The following is a 20,023-nucleotide window of genomic DNA, read 5'->3' on the forward strand; positions in this document are numbered from 1 at the left end:
CTCGTCTTCAGTAACCTCAACATCAACTGATAGTTGGAATAAATAGACTGCATTCATCACCACATCTTCTTAAGGTGCAGGCTTTATTTTCAAGTGTAGGGGTGTGCAGTATGAGGTTCTGCAGCAGCTGAGGTGTGTAGTATGAAATTCTGCGGAACAGTATGAGATTCTGCCCCCCCCCCCCCAGGTTTGACCCTGGCTATGCCCATAGTGTGAATGTAGCCTGAGGATCTAGGCTTTATCTTAGCTGAGATAAGTCATAGTGTGTGTGTGTGTATATGTATGTGTATATATATATACATACATATATACACACATACACACACACACAGTACAGACCAAAAGTTTGGACACACCTTCTCAATCAAAGCGTTTTCTTTATTTTCATTACTATGAAAATTGTAGATTCACTCTGAAGGCATCAAAACTATGAATTAACACATGTGGAATTATATAATTAACAAAAAAGTGTGAAACAACTGAAAATATGTCTTATATTCTAGGTTCTTCAAAGTAGCCACCTTTTGCTTTGATTTCTGCTTTGCATACTCTTGGCATTCTCTTGATGAGCTTCAAGAGGTAGTCACCGGAAATGGTTTTCACTTCACAGGTGTGCCCTGTCAGGTTTAATAAGTGGGATTTCTTGCCTTATAAATGAGGTTGGGACCATCAGTTGTGTTGTGCAGAAGTCTGTTGGATACACAGCTGATAGTCCTACTGAATAGACTGTTAGAATTTGTATTATGGCAAGAAAAAAGCAGCTGAGTAAAGAAAAACGAGTGGCCATCATTACTTTAAGAAATGAAGGTCAGACAGTCCGAAGAATTGGGAAAACTTTGAAAGTGTCCCCAAGTGCATTGGCAAAAACCATCAAGCGCTACAAAGAAACTGGCTCACATGAGGACCGCCCCAGGAAAGGAAGACCAAGAGTCACCTCTGCTGCGGAGGATAAGTTCATCCGAGTCACCAGCCTCAGAAATCGCAGGTTAACAGCAGCTCAGATTAGAGACCAGGTCAATGCCACACAGAGTTCTAGCAGCAGACACATCTCTACAACAACTGTTAAGAGGAGACTTTGTGCAGCAGGCCTTCATGGTAAAATAGCTGCTAGTAAACCACTGCTAAGGACAGACAACAAACAGAAGAGACTTGTTTGGGCTAAAGAACACAAGGAATGGACATTAGACCAGTGGAAATCTGTGCTTTGGTCTGATGAGTCCAAATTTGAGATCTTTGGTTCCAACCACCATGTCTTTGTGCGACGCAGAAAAGGTGAACGGATGGACTCTACATGCCTGGTTCCCAACATGAAGCATGGAGGAGGAGGTGTGATGGTGTGGGGGTGCTTTGCTGGTGAACTGTTGGGGATTTATTCAAAATTGAAGGCATACTGAACCAGCATGGCTACCACAGCATCTTGCAGCGGCATGCTATTCCATCCGGTTTGTGTTTAGTTGGACCATCATTTATTTTTCAACAGGACAATGGCCTCAAACACACCTCCAGGCTGTGTAAGGGCTATTTGACCAAGAAGGAGAGTGATGGGGTGCTACGCCAGATGACCTGGCCTCCACAGTCACCAGACCTGAACCCAATCGAGATGGTTTGGGGTGAGCTGGACCGCAGAGTGAAGGCAAAAGGGCCAACAAGTGCTAAGCATCTCTGGGAACTCCTTCAAGACTGTTGAAGACCATTTCTGGTGACTTCCTCTTGAAGCTCATCAAGAGAATGCCAAGAGTGTGCAAAGCAGTAATCAAAGCAAAAGGTGGCTACTTTGAAGAATCTAGAATATAAGACATATTTTCAGTTGTTTCACACTTTATATAATTCCACATGTGTTAATTCATTGTTTTGATGCCTTCAGAATGAATCTACAATTTTCATAGTCATGAAAATAAAGAAAACTCTTTGAATGAGAAGGTGTGTCCAAACTTTGGTCTGTACCATATACATGTATACAGTGTATTACATATATATTAGTTTTTTGTGTTCTAAAGTTGTATTCCAATAAATAGATATTATGTTCTATCTAAATATCTTAATTATTGGATCATAGAAATGATTAAATGTCTGATGTTCACATTGTACTACAATAAATTTTTCACTTAAATATAAGCAATATATGTGGGAGTCGGAGTCGTGGAGTCGGAGTTGGAGTCGGTGTAAGGGAAATTGAGGAGTCGGAGTCGCAGGTTTGGCTTACCGACTCCACAGCCCTGCTGGGCACTGTACTGGCAGGGGCTGTGTTATCTTGTGTGAGCCTTCAGAATGGGCACTGCGGAGTGGTCACCTCTGGGCTCTGTACTGGCAGGGGCTGTGTCATCTGGATGCAGTCTGTAGGGATATATTCTGGGTGCTGCTATGTAGTGATTTTCTGCTTTGTAATCACAATTCTCTACCTCCCTAGTTGCTGTGTGGGCAGAAGCTGTGGCAGTATTGCTGTGTGGGCGCAATTTCACTGTTTGAACTGTATTTCCAGAGAACGCATGTTCATACCAGTATGTATCCTAGGAAGTCAGTTTTAGCCCTCAGTAGATTGTAAGCTCTTAAGGACATCGATTCACTATTGGTGTTGGGATGTTTTTTTTTCCTTTTAGACTCGTAGGTTCTCTTTAAATATGCAGAATTGAATAGTGTAGTGAAAAATGCACTGACTTGGCAATGCAAACGAAGAACGTTCCTGCAAAAAATCTGCACAGTTCAGTACAAACTGCACATTCACTGATCGGCAAGGCTTTATATATACACTGCTCAAAAAAATAAAGGGAACACCTAAACAACACAATATAACTCCAAGTCAATCATACTTCTGTGAAATCAACCTGTCCAGTTATGAAGCAACACTGTTAATCAATGTCTCCTGCTGTTGTGCAAATGGAGCAGGCAACAGCTAGAATTGATAGGCAATTATCAAGGCAACCTCTATAAAGGAGTAGTTCTGCAGGGGGTGACCACAGACCATTTCTCTGTTCTCATCCTTTTTGGCTGTTGTTTTGGTCACTTTTGCAATGTCATTGTTCACCCCCAGAAGTAGCATGACGCAGTGTCTACAACCCACAGAAGTTGCTAAGGTAGGGCAGCTCTTCCAGGATGGCACATCAATGCGAGCTGTGGCAAGAAGGGTAGCTGTGTCTGTCAGCACAGTGTCCAGAGCATAGAGATGATACCGGGAGACAGGCCAGTACACCAGGAGACGTGTAAGGGGCCGCAGGAGGGCAGCAACCCAGCAGCAGGACCGCTACTTCCTACTTTGTGCAAGGAGGAGCAGTGACAGAGCCCTGCGAAATGACCTCCAGCAGCAGGCCACTAATATCCATGTGTCTGCTCAAACTGTCAGAAACTCCATGAGGGTGGTATGAGGGCCGACGTCCGGAAGCCCCACACCGTGCAGGGTGATTTGGCATTTGCCAGAGAACACCAAGATTGGCAGATTCAACATTGACGCCCTGTGCTCTTCACAGATGAGAGCAAGGGACCATTAAGTCTGGTTCCATCCACCAATGCCATGTTGCACCACAGGCTGTCCAGGAGTGGACCGATGCTTTAATCCAGGTCTGGGAGGAGATCCCTCAGCAGAACATCTGCCTCCTTGTCAGGATCATGTCCAGGTGTTGCAGGGAAGTCATACAGGCACGTGGAGGCCACACACACTGCTGAGCATCATTTCCCGTTTCCTTGTCTTGAGGCCCTTCCACTGAAGTTGGATCAGCCTGTAATTTGATTTTCCACTTTGATTTGAGTATCATTCCAAATCCATGGGATATTAATTTTGATTTACGTTGATGATTTTTAGGTTTTATTGTTCTTAACGCATTCCACAGTGTAATGAATATAGATTTGCAACTGGATTATTTCATTCAGTGATATCTAGGACGTGGTGTTTTTAGGCCCCGTTACACATAACGATGTCCCAGCGATCTGACATGGATGGTATCGCTGGGACATCGTTAGGCTGATCGCTGGTGAGCTGTCACATAGACATCCCCTCCAGCGATCAGGACCAGCGAGTAAGCTGGTTTCCAAGGTAAACAGCGGGTAACTAAGAGCCGCGCGGCTCTTGGATACCCGCTGTGTACCCTAGATACCAGCGTGCGCTGGTATCTAGGGTAAACAGCGGGTATCCAAGAGCCGCGCGGCTCTTAGTTACCCGATGTTTATGTTGGAAACCAGCGTGCACGCTGGTCTCTCGCTGCCACATGCAGCGATGCGCGCTGTCCAGCGGGAGACCAACGATCAAAAAATGGCCCAGGACAATCCTGCACGATCAGCGATACCCGGCGGGGGGGGGGGGGGGGGCCATCACTGATCCCCATCACACACAGCGATCTCGCTGTGTGTGACGGGGCCCTTAGAGTTCCCTTTTATATTTTTTTGAGCAGTGTGTGTGTGTGTGTGTGTGTGTGTGTGTGTGTTTATTTATGTATAAATCCATAATTTGTAATCTCTGCGCCACCCCCTCCCCCCATACACTTATTGTGAGGTTTCTTCTTCTGCATAGTAAAACCAGACACACCGTATCAATCAGGGGCAGGAGGGTATGGAAGAGTCCGCATATTACTGGATTTCTTGCTGCAGTGCTGGTCATGCAATGTAAAAAATGCTATGTAGTATAGCTGCTACATCTTTACAGTTCAAGCAAAGTAGATGTGATTTCTTGAAAACTCGAGTCCACTGTGTTAAGATGCTGCAGAATTGTACAGCGCTGCAGATCTCCTGAGATCCCCAGCAATCAGCTGGCGTTGCCAGTACACATTTCTGACGTTCATATCTGGTAAACTATCAAGAGTCGCTGCTTGGTAGTGGCTCTCTTCCCTAGTCCATAGAGGCGATCCCAAACTTGTACCTCCTGGTACCTTTGCTTTACTAGGGGCCATGAACAGGGGTTATCCTGTTGGGGAAAGCTTCTTTATTGGGTTATTAGCATGATTTTTGCTGTTTTTGCAAAATAATTTTGCTGAATTAATTTGCATAATTTTATTTCCTTTTTTTTTTTTTTTGTCTTTTGCCTGTAGAGTTTTCATTTCAAGCTCTCATAATGCCCACCGTTCTTCTAAAGAGGTGATCAACATAATTGAAAATGGCTGACAAAAGCGGCAGGCCCGCACCCGGTCCGGTGTTCATTGAGGTCGACTACGACTATGAATATGAATATAAGAACAAGAAGATCATCATTAAACAAGGCGAGAGGTACATATTGATTAAAAAGTCAAATGAAGACTGGTGGCAGGTGAAGAAGGATGAAAACGCTAAACCACTGTATGTTCCCGCTCAGTATGTGAGGGAGGTGGGCAGGAAGGCATTGATGCCGCCCATTAAACAGGGCGTGCTGCCCAATAGTCCTCTGAAAGTCATGCAAGGGCTGCAGAGGTCGACAGAGAACGTTAATAAATCTCCAGAGCTTTCAAGTTTTGGGAAAACGTCAAGTGTTCGGGATGCCAATCAGAACTTTGGACCCAGTAGTAGCCCTGGACAGACGAGAGGACTTACTCTAGATCTGGTACACAACAATGGTAAGCTGTGCACAGATTTGCATTCACCAAAGGCCACGAGCAGGAGCCCCTCCGCCATGCACTTTCCTGGCCCGGAACTTATGGAAATCGAAAAGACTAGCTTCTCTAATGATCACTCGGACTCTGCCGGGGAGAATTCTGAAAAACTTCTCGCGGATTCCGAATCTGGTGATGAACTGAGCAGCAGCTCTACCGAGCAACTGCAGGTAACTTTTCCACTTTATGACTGCACCATTGCCACAGAGGGTTCCTGATTTCTGGCTCTGACATTAGATAAATGTATTGTAAGTACTTCATTGTATCTTGTGCAGCTCTTTTTAGAAATTGGAAGGGAGCAATTCGGGTAATAATGGAAGTGATATGTCTGAGTTGGTACAGACAAGTGTAAGTGTGATTGTAGCTGCATGAAAACCATATCCTAATGACCTACCAAGATGCGAGAACCTGGAGAATTTCAACCTTTGATCGTAATGAGAAAACATCCTATAAAGGTGCATAGTATGCGGCCATGTGGTTTTTGTTTTGGTCAGTTAGCTGTATAGAATGCACCAATTAGCATATAGTAGTCGGTGTTGACGCTTTTGGCTTTATCACAGCAAGTGCCAGTTCCTGTTTTTTACTCTTGCATATTTAATTAAAGAATTAAAAAAAAATGAAGCTAATCACTGTGTAGTACATTTATGTGGCGCTGTCCTGATAGACTGACAGAAGCTTGTCTTAGAATGTTAATAGCTTTCAGAAAGACGGGGTGTAGAACAGCAGTGTGAGCAGCTTTTTCTTACCTCGGGACCTCTGGTATCTCCACTATTACTTCTGATAGGATGGATAGCAGGGTGAGCGGCCTCTGCCCTCCAGCCTAACTGATCTAATACCAGCAGAGATGAGGTAAGTAATGTGAGCAGCCTCTTCTTACCTCAGTATTCCTGGTATCGTTTCTTAGATCTGATAAACAGGGTGGACAGCAGTGTGAGCAGCCTCTTCTCACCTCAGTATTCCTGGTATCTCCACTATTAGGCCAGACAGGATGGACAGCAGTCTGAGCAGCTTTTCTTACCTCAGAATTAACATTTTAGAGCAAGGTTCTGTCTGCACATTACCCATATATGAGGCCATAGTGGAGTTGGTTGATGAAACGGATTGATTTTTGGGTAATATCTCGTTTTTTTTTTTTACGGGTGCCTGCATTTCCTTTGTGTATAACCATCAGTATTATTGTAGTGTCTTCAATATAAAGGCTTCACCGTGACCAAAGTGGGGAAGGTAAATTAATTGCTCTGACATTATGTAGAGTGTCCCTCCTTACATCTTGCACCTTGTACTTTAGCCGTGTGCTATTCATTCTCTTCTGCATTTTTTTTTTTTAGAGGTGATTCATATATCCGAGTGCTGTACATCATTACTGCTGCAGTTTTGCATTTTGCAGTGTTGTATTTCACGTTTATGATGTCGTTTTATTATTTGGTTTTACTTGTGCTGCTTTTGTGCCCTAGATACAAGCAAATTAAAATCCTCCGCTGTGACTCGCATCATTGTGATAATTGTGATATTGCTGTGCCATTTGTTGCTAGGAGCAACCGGCCTCTTTAGGCTATGTGCACACGTTGTGGAATCCGCTGCGGGTTTTTCAGCGCGGAAATGCAGGTAAAACGCAGGTAAAGTGACCTGTGGTTTTCCCTGCGGTTTCACACCTCTATTATGTTAAAGGTGTGAAACCTCTGCGGAAACCGCCAAAACAATTGACATGCTGCGGTTTGTAAACCGCAGCAAAACCGCAGCGTGAGCACAGCGTTTTTGAAAACCCATAGACTTTCATTGTACTGTACCATGTCAGCGGAACAGCTGCGTTTCCGCAGGGCCAAAACCTCTGCGGAAACGCAGCAGAATCTGCAACGTGTGCACACAGCCGAGATTTTTTTTATCATGCTGCCTCCGTATCATAGAGCAAAAAAGACATAATGTATATCCTTTATTTTTTTTTTACACATTTCTGCTTGGCAATTATTTTTTTTTTTGTGCAAGTTGTTAGGTAATCATTTCTGTTGACTGGAAAGATTAAGCATGTGCCATTTAATTAAAGGGAATCTGTGGGCACAGAAAGACTGTGCAAACCAAGCACAGGTGCTCTGTGCACCGTTGTCATGCCCAGTGAGCTCAGCCTACCTGGGCTTGTTTTCCCATCTATCTCCATCTTTCTTTTCTTTGTGCGACAGTTTAGGCTTTGCAGGAGCCAGAGAAAGGCGAAGAGATGGAAAAGAACTGGATGGAAATGTCCGTGCCGCATTGAACGCCTGTGCTTGGTTTGAGCAGTCGTTTTGTGCCGACAGATTCCAGGAACATACTGCATGCCACATTAATAATTGAATTACAGAGCTGTTTTATTTAAAAAAAAAAAAAAGAAAAAATAAAGCAAATGAGTCAATTCTTTTGTGTTATTTTGCTACTACAGCGACTATGCAGTCCCATGTGTCTCTATAGCAACAGAACTCAGACAAGTAGTCACTTTCCTTCGTTTCCTACTTTTTGCTAATTTATGCTCAGCAGATTAGCAAGAAATGAATGACCGCTAGAAGAATATTTTGTTGAGTGCAGGGTTTGTTTTTTAGTCTGTTACCATGGAGACACATAGCTCAGTATTGGAACTGTAAACAAGCAAACCTAGTAGATTTTTAATTGTAACCTGTTGCAAAATTGCTTAATTTTCTTGCTTTAGGAATGATAGAATGTCTGTAAGAGTAATTGGCCTTTAGGAAAGAATCCATGTTTTCTTTTGACATGTAGTGCCAGGAGGAGCATCTGGCCTCCCCCAAACACATTAGATTGCTGGCTGATCCCATCAAATTGGTGTTATCTGCCATGTAAAGCCTTAATGCCCACGGCCGGCTTACACTTTCCGCCGTAGCGCGTGGCTGCACTTTTCAGAAGTTCAGATAAATGATTAATGATGGAAATGGAAATTAGATTGTTTATTTCTCCTTTGGAAACTTCAAACCATTTTATAATGTGTAAATGTTTTTATTCTTTTTTTTTTTTTTTTTGATTTGTCAGGGATTCAGCTTTGTAAAGTGGCGTAATTATGTCAGCCAGAAATAAGAGAATAACATCGCGTCATCGGTCAGGAGCCTGGCTGCCGCACGTTGTGGTTGTTAATTAATTTTTGCTGTTGTATTTAAACCTAAAATTTACTTCTGGATGGACTGCTCTCATGAAAATGACCCGATAGCTGCCCGGAACCCAGCATTCGGCTATAATCAGCTGGATCGGTTTTTTTTTTTTTTAACTTTGAGGTTATGGAAAACGGATCCATCAATTATCGATCTGTCGTTCTCTCATCCGTTTTTTGCTTACTGGAGGTGCAAACGTAAATGTTTAACATATGCTTTTGGATGTGTGAACTTTCAAGTATTCATCTATCTGAAACTCGTCCAGTAAGCCAAAAATGGATCATTTTAAAATTGGAGAACAACTGATGGCTGATTAACGGATCACTTTTCCAATGACTTCAATGTTAAAGGAAAGACCAAACTAATTTGCAGCTAAAATCTTTAAAAAAAAAATTAAAGGGCAAAAAAGTTGTCTTATTGCTGGACATATGAACATGGCGTAATGCAGCACTATCCCGCCAGTCTCATGGACATGATGACTTGGGTTTTAGTGAACGTTGCCTATAGATGGATGGAGCACCGGCCTCAATCACGCTTGTATCAGTGACTGGTTTAATTATTCTTGTTGATCTCTTCAGAAACCACCTTGTTTGCTCTTGAAGGTGTATGGCGGCACTCCCTAAAGGGACATTATTATCCTTCAGTGTGATGGTTTCAGATCATCCCACATCTGTAGGAGTGACACTGCAAAGCCTAAAATTCACAGGAAAACTTGTAAATGCTTGACACCATGTCAGAAGGTGATCGGCTGCGTCGCTTTCTAAACTGGCCACACACATGACGGAGCGGTGAGTCAGTGCGTGAGTAGCTGCTACTTCTCCTTAACAAGATCGCCATAAACATCCGCTGTTCAAGATGTTTGCTTTCTGGACAGGGCTTCCTAGCATAAGACGTTTGCAGGCGCGCTGGCTCTCCCGCTGCCTGCGAACTTCCGTCAGTCACACAATAAAAAATATCTTGCCTATATGCTAATGAAGGGTTTTCCAGGCTGAAGATAAATTTCTGCAGTCGTTCTTGGTGACCATAGATTGTCGAGTCACGACGGTGTGCAATGTGCACACTGCCTGGATGATAAGATAGTCGACACATAACCGCTAGAGTGCAAATTCCATACTAGCAATCACGTGACCACCCATTCGGGCTGAACATAGAGGGGAATCCTGACAGTGTGCCCATCACACATTGTCACAATCTAGCAATCTGCAGTCACATTGAGTGACGTCAGAAATATCTCTTGAGCCTGCAAAACTGTTTTCATAAACATTAACCAGATAAAAATGTGTTCCCCTTACAGGGACCCCCAGCTGTAATCTTTGGGCAATCTTCACTGTAAGTGTATAATTGCCCTGCAGCACCCCCGCAGGAGAGATGAAGTGTTACACAGTGTCCATTCATATCAATGGTCTGGACAGAGCTTCTGATTTTAACAGAACGGATTCTTTTTAGGTTTTTGGAGCGAAAACTCTCCAAATCATCCTCCAAAAGGCCTTGAAAATTTTTTTTTTTAATTTCTGCTCCAAAAACTCAGCAAAATGACTGAGTGCGTGGAGCGTTAAATGGATCCTGCAGATTATGCTGTTCATGCCGATCCCTGAACGAACAGAACCTGTGACGTGTGTGAATGGAGCCTTCCAGATATCTGAGCAGGGCACGGTGGCATTACATTTTTGTTCTGGTGTTCGGAGGAGGTCACAGTCTTCATTAATGTGGTGGTCTTATGTGTTTCTGTTAGGATGGCATTTCCCCTTTCAACTTTTTTGCTTTGCCAAAAATCATATTGCAAATAGAAATCGTGATGACCACATGTGGTTCTGTGCAGAAGTGATGGTGTTGTTGGCAGGTGACTTCTGACTGCGACCTGGGGGTTGGGATATCGGCCCCAGTATAGCATGTGCAGCCCCGGCAATGCACGGCCAGTGCAGGCTTCTCCGCCGGAGCAGCGGCCCCCAGACTTGTTATCATTCAATTATCCTCATTGTTCTTGGTGAATCAGCTGTGCAAAATGAGCACTTTCATAAGGTCCTTTTCCATTCGGCTCTCCCCCCCCCCCCCCCACTAGAACATGAAGTTCCCCCAGAAACTCGCTGCACATACCAAACTGCACACAAAAAGAAAAATGGAACAATTGTCCAAACCTGCTGCGTCTATTGGTTCCCTAAAAATACAAACTGTAAGACAGATCTGGATAGTGAAGAGCTGCAGTGTCCATCGGCACAATGAAAGGGTCTGTCCATGCCGGTTCTTGCAATTATAAGCCGTCAGGTGTGTGCATGAGGAACACCATTATTTCTGGCTGTTCTGACATGTATGCTGATCTTTCACCAATTTTCCCCTCAATTTTCAGTTGTCTCTAAACTTCTGGTAAGAGGCTAGCTGCTAAGATGTCTCCTTTACACGGCACAGTGCACACAGATAAGGGATTTCTTCTTCTCTTTCTGTGTATAACTTGCTCAGAAGCTGCAGCTGACTAGAGGACATTATGCAGCAGTACTGAGTAGTAAAGCTGTGAATCCAGCTCTGAGGTGAAATGACACACTTACTAGAAAGCAGCAGCACAGGTTTGTAACTTTCTCCATAGTCTGGTTTAGACAGCTGAAGTCTGATTACTCAGTGATAGGGCGCAGTCAGACAGCCGTATAAATAGACACAAGATCGGATCACCATGCACAGACCGGCCGGTGGCTCTCTCGACCAGAGCATGACTGCTGTATAGAAATGCATGAAGCTGTCACACTCTGGTTGGGAGAGCTGCTGGCCAGTCCGTGCAGTCTGACCTCGCTGTCATTTGTACTGCCGTCTGACTGCGCTCACATTGCAATCCATCATGTTTTACACCAGATGGATTTGAGGGGTTTTTTGTCCCCAGAGTGTGTTGAGTGGATAAGAAGTGGCTCATAAGTGGAGAAAGAAGGAACTTTCTCTAAGATGTATTCGAAAGTTTGTTATATTCAATTCTCTGGTCGAAACGACCGTGATTATTGCAGTTCTTTTTATTCTTGTGATGTTTCCTTCTCTAAATCTAATAGCTGGGTCTCCGAGTAAGGACTTGTTAGGCCATACTTTGGATACACGGTTTTGTAGCTTACTCTCCCCATAAGATACATGCCTGCCAATTTTGTGTCCCCACTTTTATGTGAAATTCTAAGATTCTGGTAAAATAAAAGGTTTTATTCCCCCTCCTAATCCTAATGTGTATATAAGGGTTTGGTAGTAGTGTCGGACATAAGGCGGGCGCCTTGTTGTGTGTTTGTACATTTAATGTTTCTGCTTTTCGCTGTCCTTTGATCCATCGCTGACTCGCATGGATAACTGTTTGAGGTGGTGAATCTAGAGGCGTGTGGACTGTGGCCCTCCTCTGCGTGGACTGTGGCCCCCTCTGCGCCGTCTGCAGTCTCCATGCGTGTTCTCCTGCGAGCTGATCATGAGATCTTGCACCTCGTACAGGTGGAGAGACGCCGGGGGCTGCATCCTCTCATCGGTCCCTGCAGTGCGGCTGTACAGGACATGACGAGTCAGCGGAGGAGGCAACCGCTGCTCCCAGCCATCTGTAATCTGACAGTCTTGCAGGATCATTCAAAGTGAATTATTTATATATTGGGGGGGTTTATTTATATTCCCCATTACCTGAATCCATCAAGGATTTGGAAACAGTCCACAGTTTTACATGCCCCTTCGCCCATGGCAGAAGAAGCAGGTCTGTGTCATGGTAGGACAGATTTTGTGCAGGTCTGCATAGATTGCTTCATGTGCCGCTGTTCATCCTGACCCTCCTGGTTCACAAGTATTATGGCAGGGTTATTGAGATACTTGGGCTTACATTTAGCATACGGTGCAGGTTGTTAGCCCTGCTTTCTAAGCACTTGTAGACCATGATCAGACTTCTATATATTGGGGAGCAGTAGTCTTGAGGTTAGTGAGTACACATGGGCCAGATACATTCTGCTCGGTTTTCATTGGGGATCTCTACGATTACGTTTGCCGATGCATTAGACGCGTCTCACGCTGGCATTTGCATCATGCCAGGGGTAGGCCGCCAGAGATGTGATTGCCTATGGTCAGTGCTGCTTGCAAAAAACGATATAGCAGGGCTGAGGGGCATCTATAAAAAGTATATTTCCCCCCCAATCTCGTGTTTGTGACTTATCTGGTGCTTCAGCTCTGCCCCATTCAAATAAATGTTACTGACGTGCGATTCAAGAGCCTACGGTTTCGCTCACACAAGCGTATGCATCGAACAAGTGCTATCTGATTAATCGGACAGCCCTCGGACCAATGTTATGCTATGGGGCAGTGCTGATCCACTTTTTTTTTTTTCTCATGACACAAAATGTGAGCATGCTACGAGTTGCTGTGGAAATCAGATGACGCACACCCATTCTTGCCTGAGTACGTGGAAAACACCGGACTGCACTCGGATGTCATCTTAGTGCAGTCCGATTTCCGCAGAATCAATCAGATCTCGCTAAGCTGACACTCTGTTCTAACTCCATGTGTCCGCTTAGTGTGATCTGATTCTGTCGGTTGTCCTTTACACAATCAGTTCGATTCTCTCTCATTAGAGAATCTACACTCATGTCACTCCGGCCTATGAAGAAACGTGGTGCTGTCTGTGGTGGAGAGAAGCAAACTATTTTTTTTCAAAATTATTATACAACTTTCGAAGAGAATAATAAAAGAATAAACTGAGGTTTTTGCTCACCTTCCGGGGGTCAAGCGCTGCCTCCACTGGTGACTTGGTCTTTATTGATCAGCTGCAGATGTGATGTCACATCGACAACGCTGCAGCCAATCACTGAGCTCAGTGGAAGATGCAACGAACTCCATGATTGGTTTCGGCGGTTACAAGCTCTGTAGGTATGATGTCCTTGCTTCAGCCGATCCAGCGATATCACTTACTGAGCTGCTTGCTGTCGTTTCAATAAAATCACATTTTTAACCGCAGGAGATTATCACTAGAAGAATATTAAACCTGCTGCCATGTAGTCCTCCATATTTCTGAGCTCTGTATATCCCTGCCCTACCACTGGTTGAAAACTTTCTGCCTATGCAGTGTACACAGAAAGCAGCTAATCAGTGCTGTGGATGGGGATATACACAGCTCAGCATTCAGAGAACTGACAGATCAACAGCAGGTCAAAACTGTAGCAAGTGGCCCAGTAAGTGACACATCACTGGAATCAGTCTCTCTTCCCCTATTTCATCCTGCCTTAAGATAACATGACAAAAACCTGTTGACCGATTCCCTTTAAATTTTTAACCACTCAAATATACCTGCAGTAAGCAGCCCACTAAGTGACACATCGCTGGAATCAGGGTCTCTGCCCCTATAGCATGCTGCTCTCAGATGGGGTAGCAAAAACCTGGCAACATCTCATCTGACCTCACAGTGCTTACTACCTTAAAGGGTCTGCAGGCTCATGTGGTGGTCATGGTTCTTATAGGGGGGCAGCAGAGCATGCTTTCTGCCTGCAGCTGTCTTGGGGGGGGTCACACAGAAATTTCAGATACGATATATGGATTTTGTAGCAGATGGTATTCCAAAATGTAAATCAAGAATCCCTTCAAATACTCTTTTATTTAAAAAGAAAAACGCATATCGTCCACAGTTGCTTTGTTTTTAAATGTATTTTTGTTTTTATCTTTTTGTTGAGGCATTTTTTGTTCATTTTTGAGACCGAAATCCACTTACATAATTGTGTGACCTTACTCTTATAAAGCCATGTTGCTCCATCCAGACGTGCTCCCGGGACACAGACGATGGGTACAGCTAATCCGCCCTCCATGAGGGGCCTAGGGCTTAGCCCGATGGACCTCTGGGAAGAGATCTGTCATGGTGGAGAAGCGGAGTGGTGCAGATTGGCAGCCGTGTAATCCGTTCCCGGCAGCCCGGGTCTCTCCGACACTTACGGTGCTGCTGCGCTTCCCTTTTGTGGTCAGCAGGAGCTTGGCACTGTGCTATCTTTCTTTGACAGCTGCCACTTGGAGGCATTTACTGTCACCCGGACCCTGCATACACAGACGGCAGATGTGTTCGGGCTCTTTGTGTCCTTTTATCTCTTCTTTAGTCCTCTTTATAATGTGGTTTAATTAGTGTCAGGGTCTTCATGTGACCCCCTTTGCCAGCGGGCAGCGCTGCACATGGTGGCTACTAATACCCAAACCGTATTCTCCCAATGTGATTCTGTAATTTGCCAGCACACACAGCACTGACCTATTTGCAAAGGTTGTTATTAGTCTTTTATCCTCTTAAGTAGTTGACTATTGCTCCAGTTGTGTAGCCGGGGGGATTATAAGGCGGATGACTGTCTTATTTTGATTAATTGTGAGTGGTTAAGCCTCTCTTTTCTTGTAATACACAATTTTTGCCCTCTCCTGGCACTGACGCACAAATGTCTCCTAGCGGGCACCCGATCTTTTAGACGTTCTTTGAACTCGGTGGTAAATATTTGCATCACTTTCTGGACTTCCTAAAAAGGATTTCTGCAAACGAAGATCAAAAAATTGGTGTCGGGAGAAGTTCGTTATAATTTTTTTTAGAAACTGTAGTGTTTTCTGTTCTTTCCTATTTTTAGAATCTTCTGTCCTTCTGTGTAAATGAGAGCACTTTTGGTTATATACAGAAGACTATTTTTGAGTGACATCCAGTCTAGTCAGTATTACATGAGCGGTTCTGTTACCTGACTTCACAATAAATGCATGACTAAGATCTGATGTTGCAGGTGTATTACTGTGATAATCCATGTCAGACTGACTAATAATTTCAAAAAGTTTACACTCCTCCATTTCCACTCAGCTAGCCTAATTAACATCTGTGTACCTCCTCCCTGCTGCTGCTGAGATCTCACACTGCTCAGTGTAAGCTGCAGCTGTCAGGTTGGGTTAAGTTGCCTACACTTGGACTTGGGCGCTCTCTCATGCTTTATCTGAACTCATAAAATGCTTGTTTTAATGTCCTGGGTTCAAATCCCACCAAAGTCAACGTCTGCAAGGAGTTTGTATGTTCTCCCCGTATTTGCGTGGGTTTCCTCCGGAGTCACTGGTTTCCTCCCACATTTAAATATGTAATAAAGGATAAAAAAAAGGCTTGAATAATTCAGATAATAAAGTAAGATGCAAACAAAAGTGCCCCCAAACACAGTATGATGCCCCCACAGTGGATTCCTCCACTGTACCCTCCACATGCGGTGTGAGCCCTACTCAACCATCCTCCTACCTCAATCCCCCTCCCCTCCCCCGACAAAGAATCGTGACCACCACCATCACAGTATGGTTATCCAACTGTACTCCCCACACAGCCCTCCATACAATATAGCGATCCCGCATAGTGCACCATAGGGCTTGTGGATTCGGTAAGCCAAACCTCCAACTCCTCAATCTCCCCGACTTCCGACTTATCTCAACTAAAAGCCCAGATCCTTAGATCAGGAACAGAACAAACGTTTATAAGACATTTCATAGCTTTCCTAAATTATGAAAAAAATTATAATACATGCTGCATTGTACTACTGTACCCAATTTATTATATGTAGTTGGAGTCTATCCATTTTGGTGGAGTTGATATAAAATAATGACTCCTAAAATATAAATTGGGTACAGTAGTACAGTGCAGGATATGCTGTAAATTTTTTTCATAAGATTTTTGGGAAAGTTATGAAATGTTCTATAAATGTCTGTGCTGTCCCCTGATCTAAGGATCTCGGCTTTTAGTTGAGATGAATCTGTGCTGCACTTTATGTACATGCTGAGTAGTGACCAGTGCTGTGGAGTCATAGATGAGATGAATCTGTGCTGCACTTTATGCAAATGCTCAGTAGTGACCAGTGCTGTGGGGTTGTAGATGAGATGAATCTGTGCTGCACTTTATGTACATGCTCAGTAGTGACCAGTGCTGTGGAGTCGTATATGAGATGAATCTGTGCTGCACTTTATGTACATGCTCAGTAGTGACCAGTGCTGTGGAGTCGTAGATGAGATGAATCTGTGCTGCACTTTATGTACATGCTCAGTAGTGACCGGTGCTGTGGAGTCGTAGATGAGATGAATCTGTGCTGCACTTTATGTACATGCTCAGTAGTGATCAGTGCTGTGGAGTCGTAGATGAGATGAATCTGTGCTGCACTTTATGTACATGCTCAGTAGTGACCAGTGCTGTGGGGTTGTAGATGAGATGAATCTGTGCTGCACTTTATGTACATGCTCAGTAGTGACCAGTGCTGTGGAGTCGTAGATGAGATGAATCTGTGCTGCACTTTATGTACATGCTCAGTAGTGATCAGTGCTGTGGAGTCGTAGATGAGATGAATCTGTGCTGCACTTTATGTACATGCTCAGTAGTGACCAGTGCTGTGGGGTTGTAGATGAGATGAATCTGTGCTGCACTTTATGTACATGCTCAGTAGTGATCAGTGCTGTGGAGTCGTAGATTAGATGAATCTGTGCTGCACTTTATGTACATGCTCGGTAGTGACCAGTGCTGTGGGGTCGTAGATGAGATGAATCTGTGCTGCACTTTATGCACATGCTCAGTAGTGACCAGTGCTGTGGAGTAGTAGTGGAGATGAATCTGTGCTGCACTTTATGTACAGGCTCAGTAGTGACCAGTGCTGTGGAGTCATAGATGAGATGAATCTGTGCTGCACTTTATGCGCATGCTCAGTAGTGACCAGTGCTGTGTAGTCATAGATGAGATGAATGTGGCGCGCAGTGCTGGTGTCAGGCCCCACTGACATGTGGACCCTTTGCGGTTGCGTGGGCTGGGGGCCCTGGTCTACCGGCCCTTATAGCGGGCAGTGTTAGCCGCAGATTGCTACATTTTGTTTCAGGAAACGCATGTACATTAGCCACAATGGTCAGATCCCGAACCCATCTTTTATATTGAAATGTCTGTGTTGTAAAGGAAGGGGGCGCAGGCTCAGCTTTGACTGCACAGGACCCACCGTTCACAAAAGGTGTCATCAGGGTTTAGGATAACCTTAACCCTAACCCAGTAATCCTAGCTCTACTGTTAAACATTTCCTGAAAGGACCAGAAGTTGGAGTCTAAAGTCCCAGTGACCATTGTGAAATTGGCAAGATTACAAATTTTATTTTTTTAAATAAATATCGTAATATGAAAAATCAAAAAATAGCGTTGCAAAATTTTAGTTTTGAAAAATACATGTAACACAAAAACCTGATTTAAATTGAACGTGTCAGGCGAGTCCTGCGGCCCCAACTGTGTGCAGCATGAATCGTGCCCTGGCTACACAATTGCAGCAAGGTATTATATTATCTGGAACAGTCTGGCATTTCAGAATAAATATGCTTTTGGGGCAAAGCCGGAGTAGTCTGGTCCCTGGCCAGTTCTTCCCAGCTCCGCAGCAGGTGGTTGACGGGTCTCACACTTGCATGTACATTACGAGAGACCTGTCAATCACCTCTAGCAGCATTGGGATCTACACTTGCTGCCTGTGCTTAGTGATCGGATGATTACAGAGCCTCATAGCCTGTTAGCCCAAAACCTAAGTCATGGACTGTGAGCTGACTTGTTGCAGTGCTGCTGCAGAACCTCTCCTTGTGCGGTGGCTTGTGGTTTGATTGCAGGCTGTTTTTCGCGGTGGCAGTCGCACTGTTTGCAGCTCTCGGCAGCGTGTTTAGTGAAGACGTGATGAATGATCTCTGTGCCAGGAGGGAGAGAGAACAATCGTAGAGCCGAGCTTTGGCAGCGGAAAGTAAGGTTTCGTAATGCAGCAAGTAATCCCGGCTGGGTTGAGCTCACTGTGTGGAGGTAGTTGCAGTGTCAGTGGGCGTTCGGCACAGATTTGTGCGGCTGCCATGGTGATTGCGAGTTCTGCTGTGTGTATTGGGTTTTTATCTCCATGTAGATGACTTGGCGCCTACATGCTGGACATCCTGCAGCATACAGCCACTATGGGATCACAGTATGTTTTTACCGGAGACCTACGGTAGATAGAGGTCCTTGTAATAGCCCCGTGGTCCTCAGCCCTTTGATATACTAGGGCTGATCTTTGCTGTATATACAATGGAAAGCTATAATCCTAGAAGCTGAAATCAAGAGATTGTGGTTCTGAGAATTTTGGTTAGAACGGGCGGTGTAATGCCAGTCACTTGTACAAAGATCCCTAAACTTTCCTGAGTCCTAGAATTGTAAAAGGTCTATGTCCTCGGCGAGTCCAATTCTTGCTGACTGCTCTGTACAGGATGAATGGCCTCTGTCCCTCGTGTGACCGGTCCGATAGCTGCTGGGTTCTGAGGAACTCTGCCCACGAGTGTAAGTCCTGCGACTCAGACACATATCAATGGGCGGATTCCAGTGAAAGCCACTTAATCATCAGAAGATGGTCTTACACAGAAGCTGAATGCCTGGTGAGGGGAGGAGGAGGGTCAGGTGTGTTGCGTTTCAGTTTTTTGCATATATATAAGGATGGACCATTTTTCATCCTTTTTTTAATGAGTGACCATTTTTACTATCTGAGTGGCATATTTTACATTTTCTTAAGAAACCTCTCGTTGAAGGTCTCGTATCGGAACAGCACTCTCAACTCGTGGCGTACAGGAATAATTTCTTGTCTTGCTGAATTGCTGTAAAATTTCGTGGAACAGGAACTTCATAAATCAGTCATTTTACTGTCTGGGAAATGATTTACAGAAAAGTTATATTTAAAGTGATGGAAGAGGGGGCAGGTTATATGTCGCGCTGCATTCGGGACATATTGTGTGAGCGCAGCTTGTAATAACACATTACTGTATACTGCCCTATCAGACATTAAATACCGGCTGATGACAGGAGGGACAGGAGCTCAATAGTGACAGGAGCTCAATAGTGACAGGAGCTCAATAGTGACAGGAGCTCAATAGTGACAGGAGCTCAATAGGGACAGGAGCTCAATAGTGACAGGAGCTCAATAGGGACAGGAGCTCAATAGTGACAGGAGCTCAATAGGGACAGGAGCTCAATAGTGACAGGAGCTCAATAGGGACAGGAGCTCAATAGTGACAGGAGCTCAATAGTGACAGGAGCTCAATAGGGACAGGAGCTCAATAGGGACAGGAGCTCAATAGTGACAGGAGCTCAATAGGGACAGGAGCTCAATAGGGACAGGAGCTCAAGAGGGACAGGAGCTCAATAGGGACAGGAGCTCAATAGGGACAGGAGCTCAATAGGGTCAGGAGCTCAATAGGGTCAGGAGCTCAATAGGGTCAGGAGCTCAATAGGGTCAGGAGCTCAATAGGGTCAGGAGCTCAATAGGGTCAGGAGCTCAATAGGGTCAGGAGCTCAATAGGGTCAGGAGCTCAATAGGGTCAGGAGCTCAATAGGGTCAGGAGCTCAATAGGGTCAGGAGCTCAATAGGGT

The 20,023-nt window shown here is 44.6% G+C and overlaps 1 protein-coding gene across 6 annotated transcripts in view; it reads left to right on the forward strand.

The window, feature by feature from the left end:
- Window positions 1–20,023, forward strand: part of ARHGAP12 (Rho GTPase activating protein 12) — a 78,113-nt gene that overhangs the window by 11,464 nt on the left and 46,626 nt on the right. For all 6 annotated transcript variants that reach the window (XM_073581689.1, XM_073581690.1, XM_073581691.1 and 3 more), the window contains exon 2: window positions 5,013–5,716. In XM_073581689.1, coding sequence (XP_073437790.1) covers window positions 5,078–5,716 — 639 coding nt within the window. In that variant the 5' untranslated portion in view covers window positions 5,013–5,077. The remainder of the gene's footprint in view (window positions 1–5,012; window positions 5,717–20,023) is intronic.

Source organism: Dendrobates tinctorius, unplaced genomic scaffold, assembly GCF_039654945.1.
Source record: "Dendrobates tinctorius isolate UK_male_01 unplaced genomic scaffold, ASM3965494v1 ptg000070l, whole genome shotgun sequence".
Lineage (NCBI taxonomy): Eukaryota > Metazoa > Chordata > Amphibia > Anura > Dendrobatidae > Dendrobates > Dendrobates tinctorius.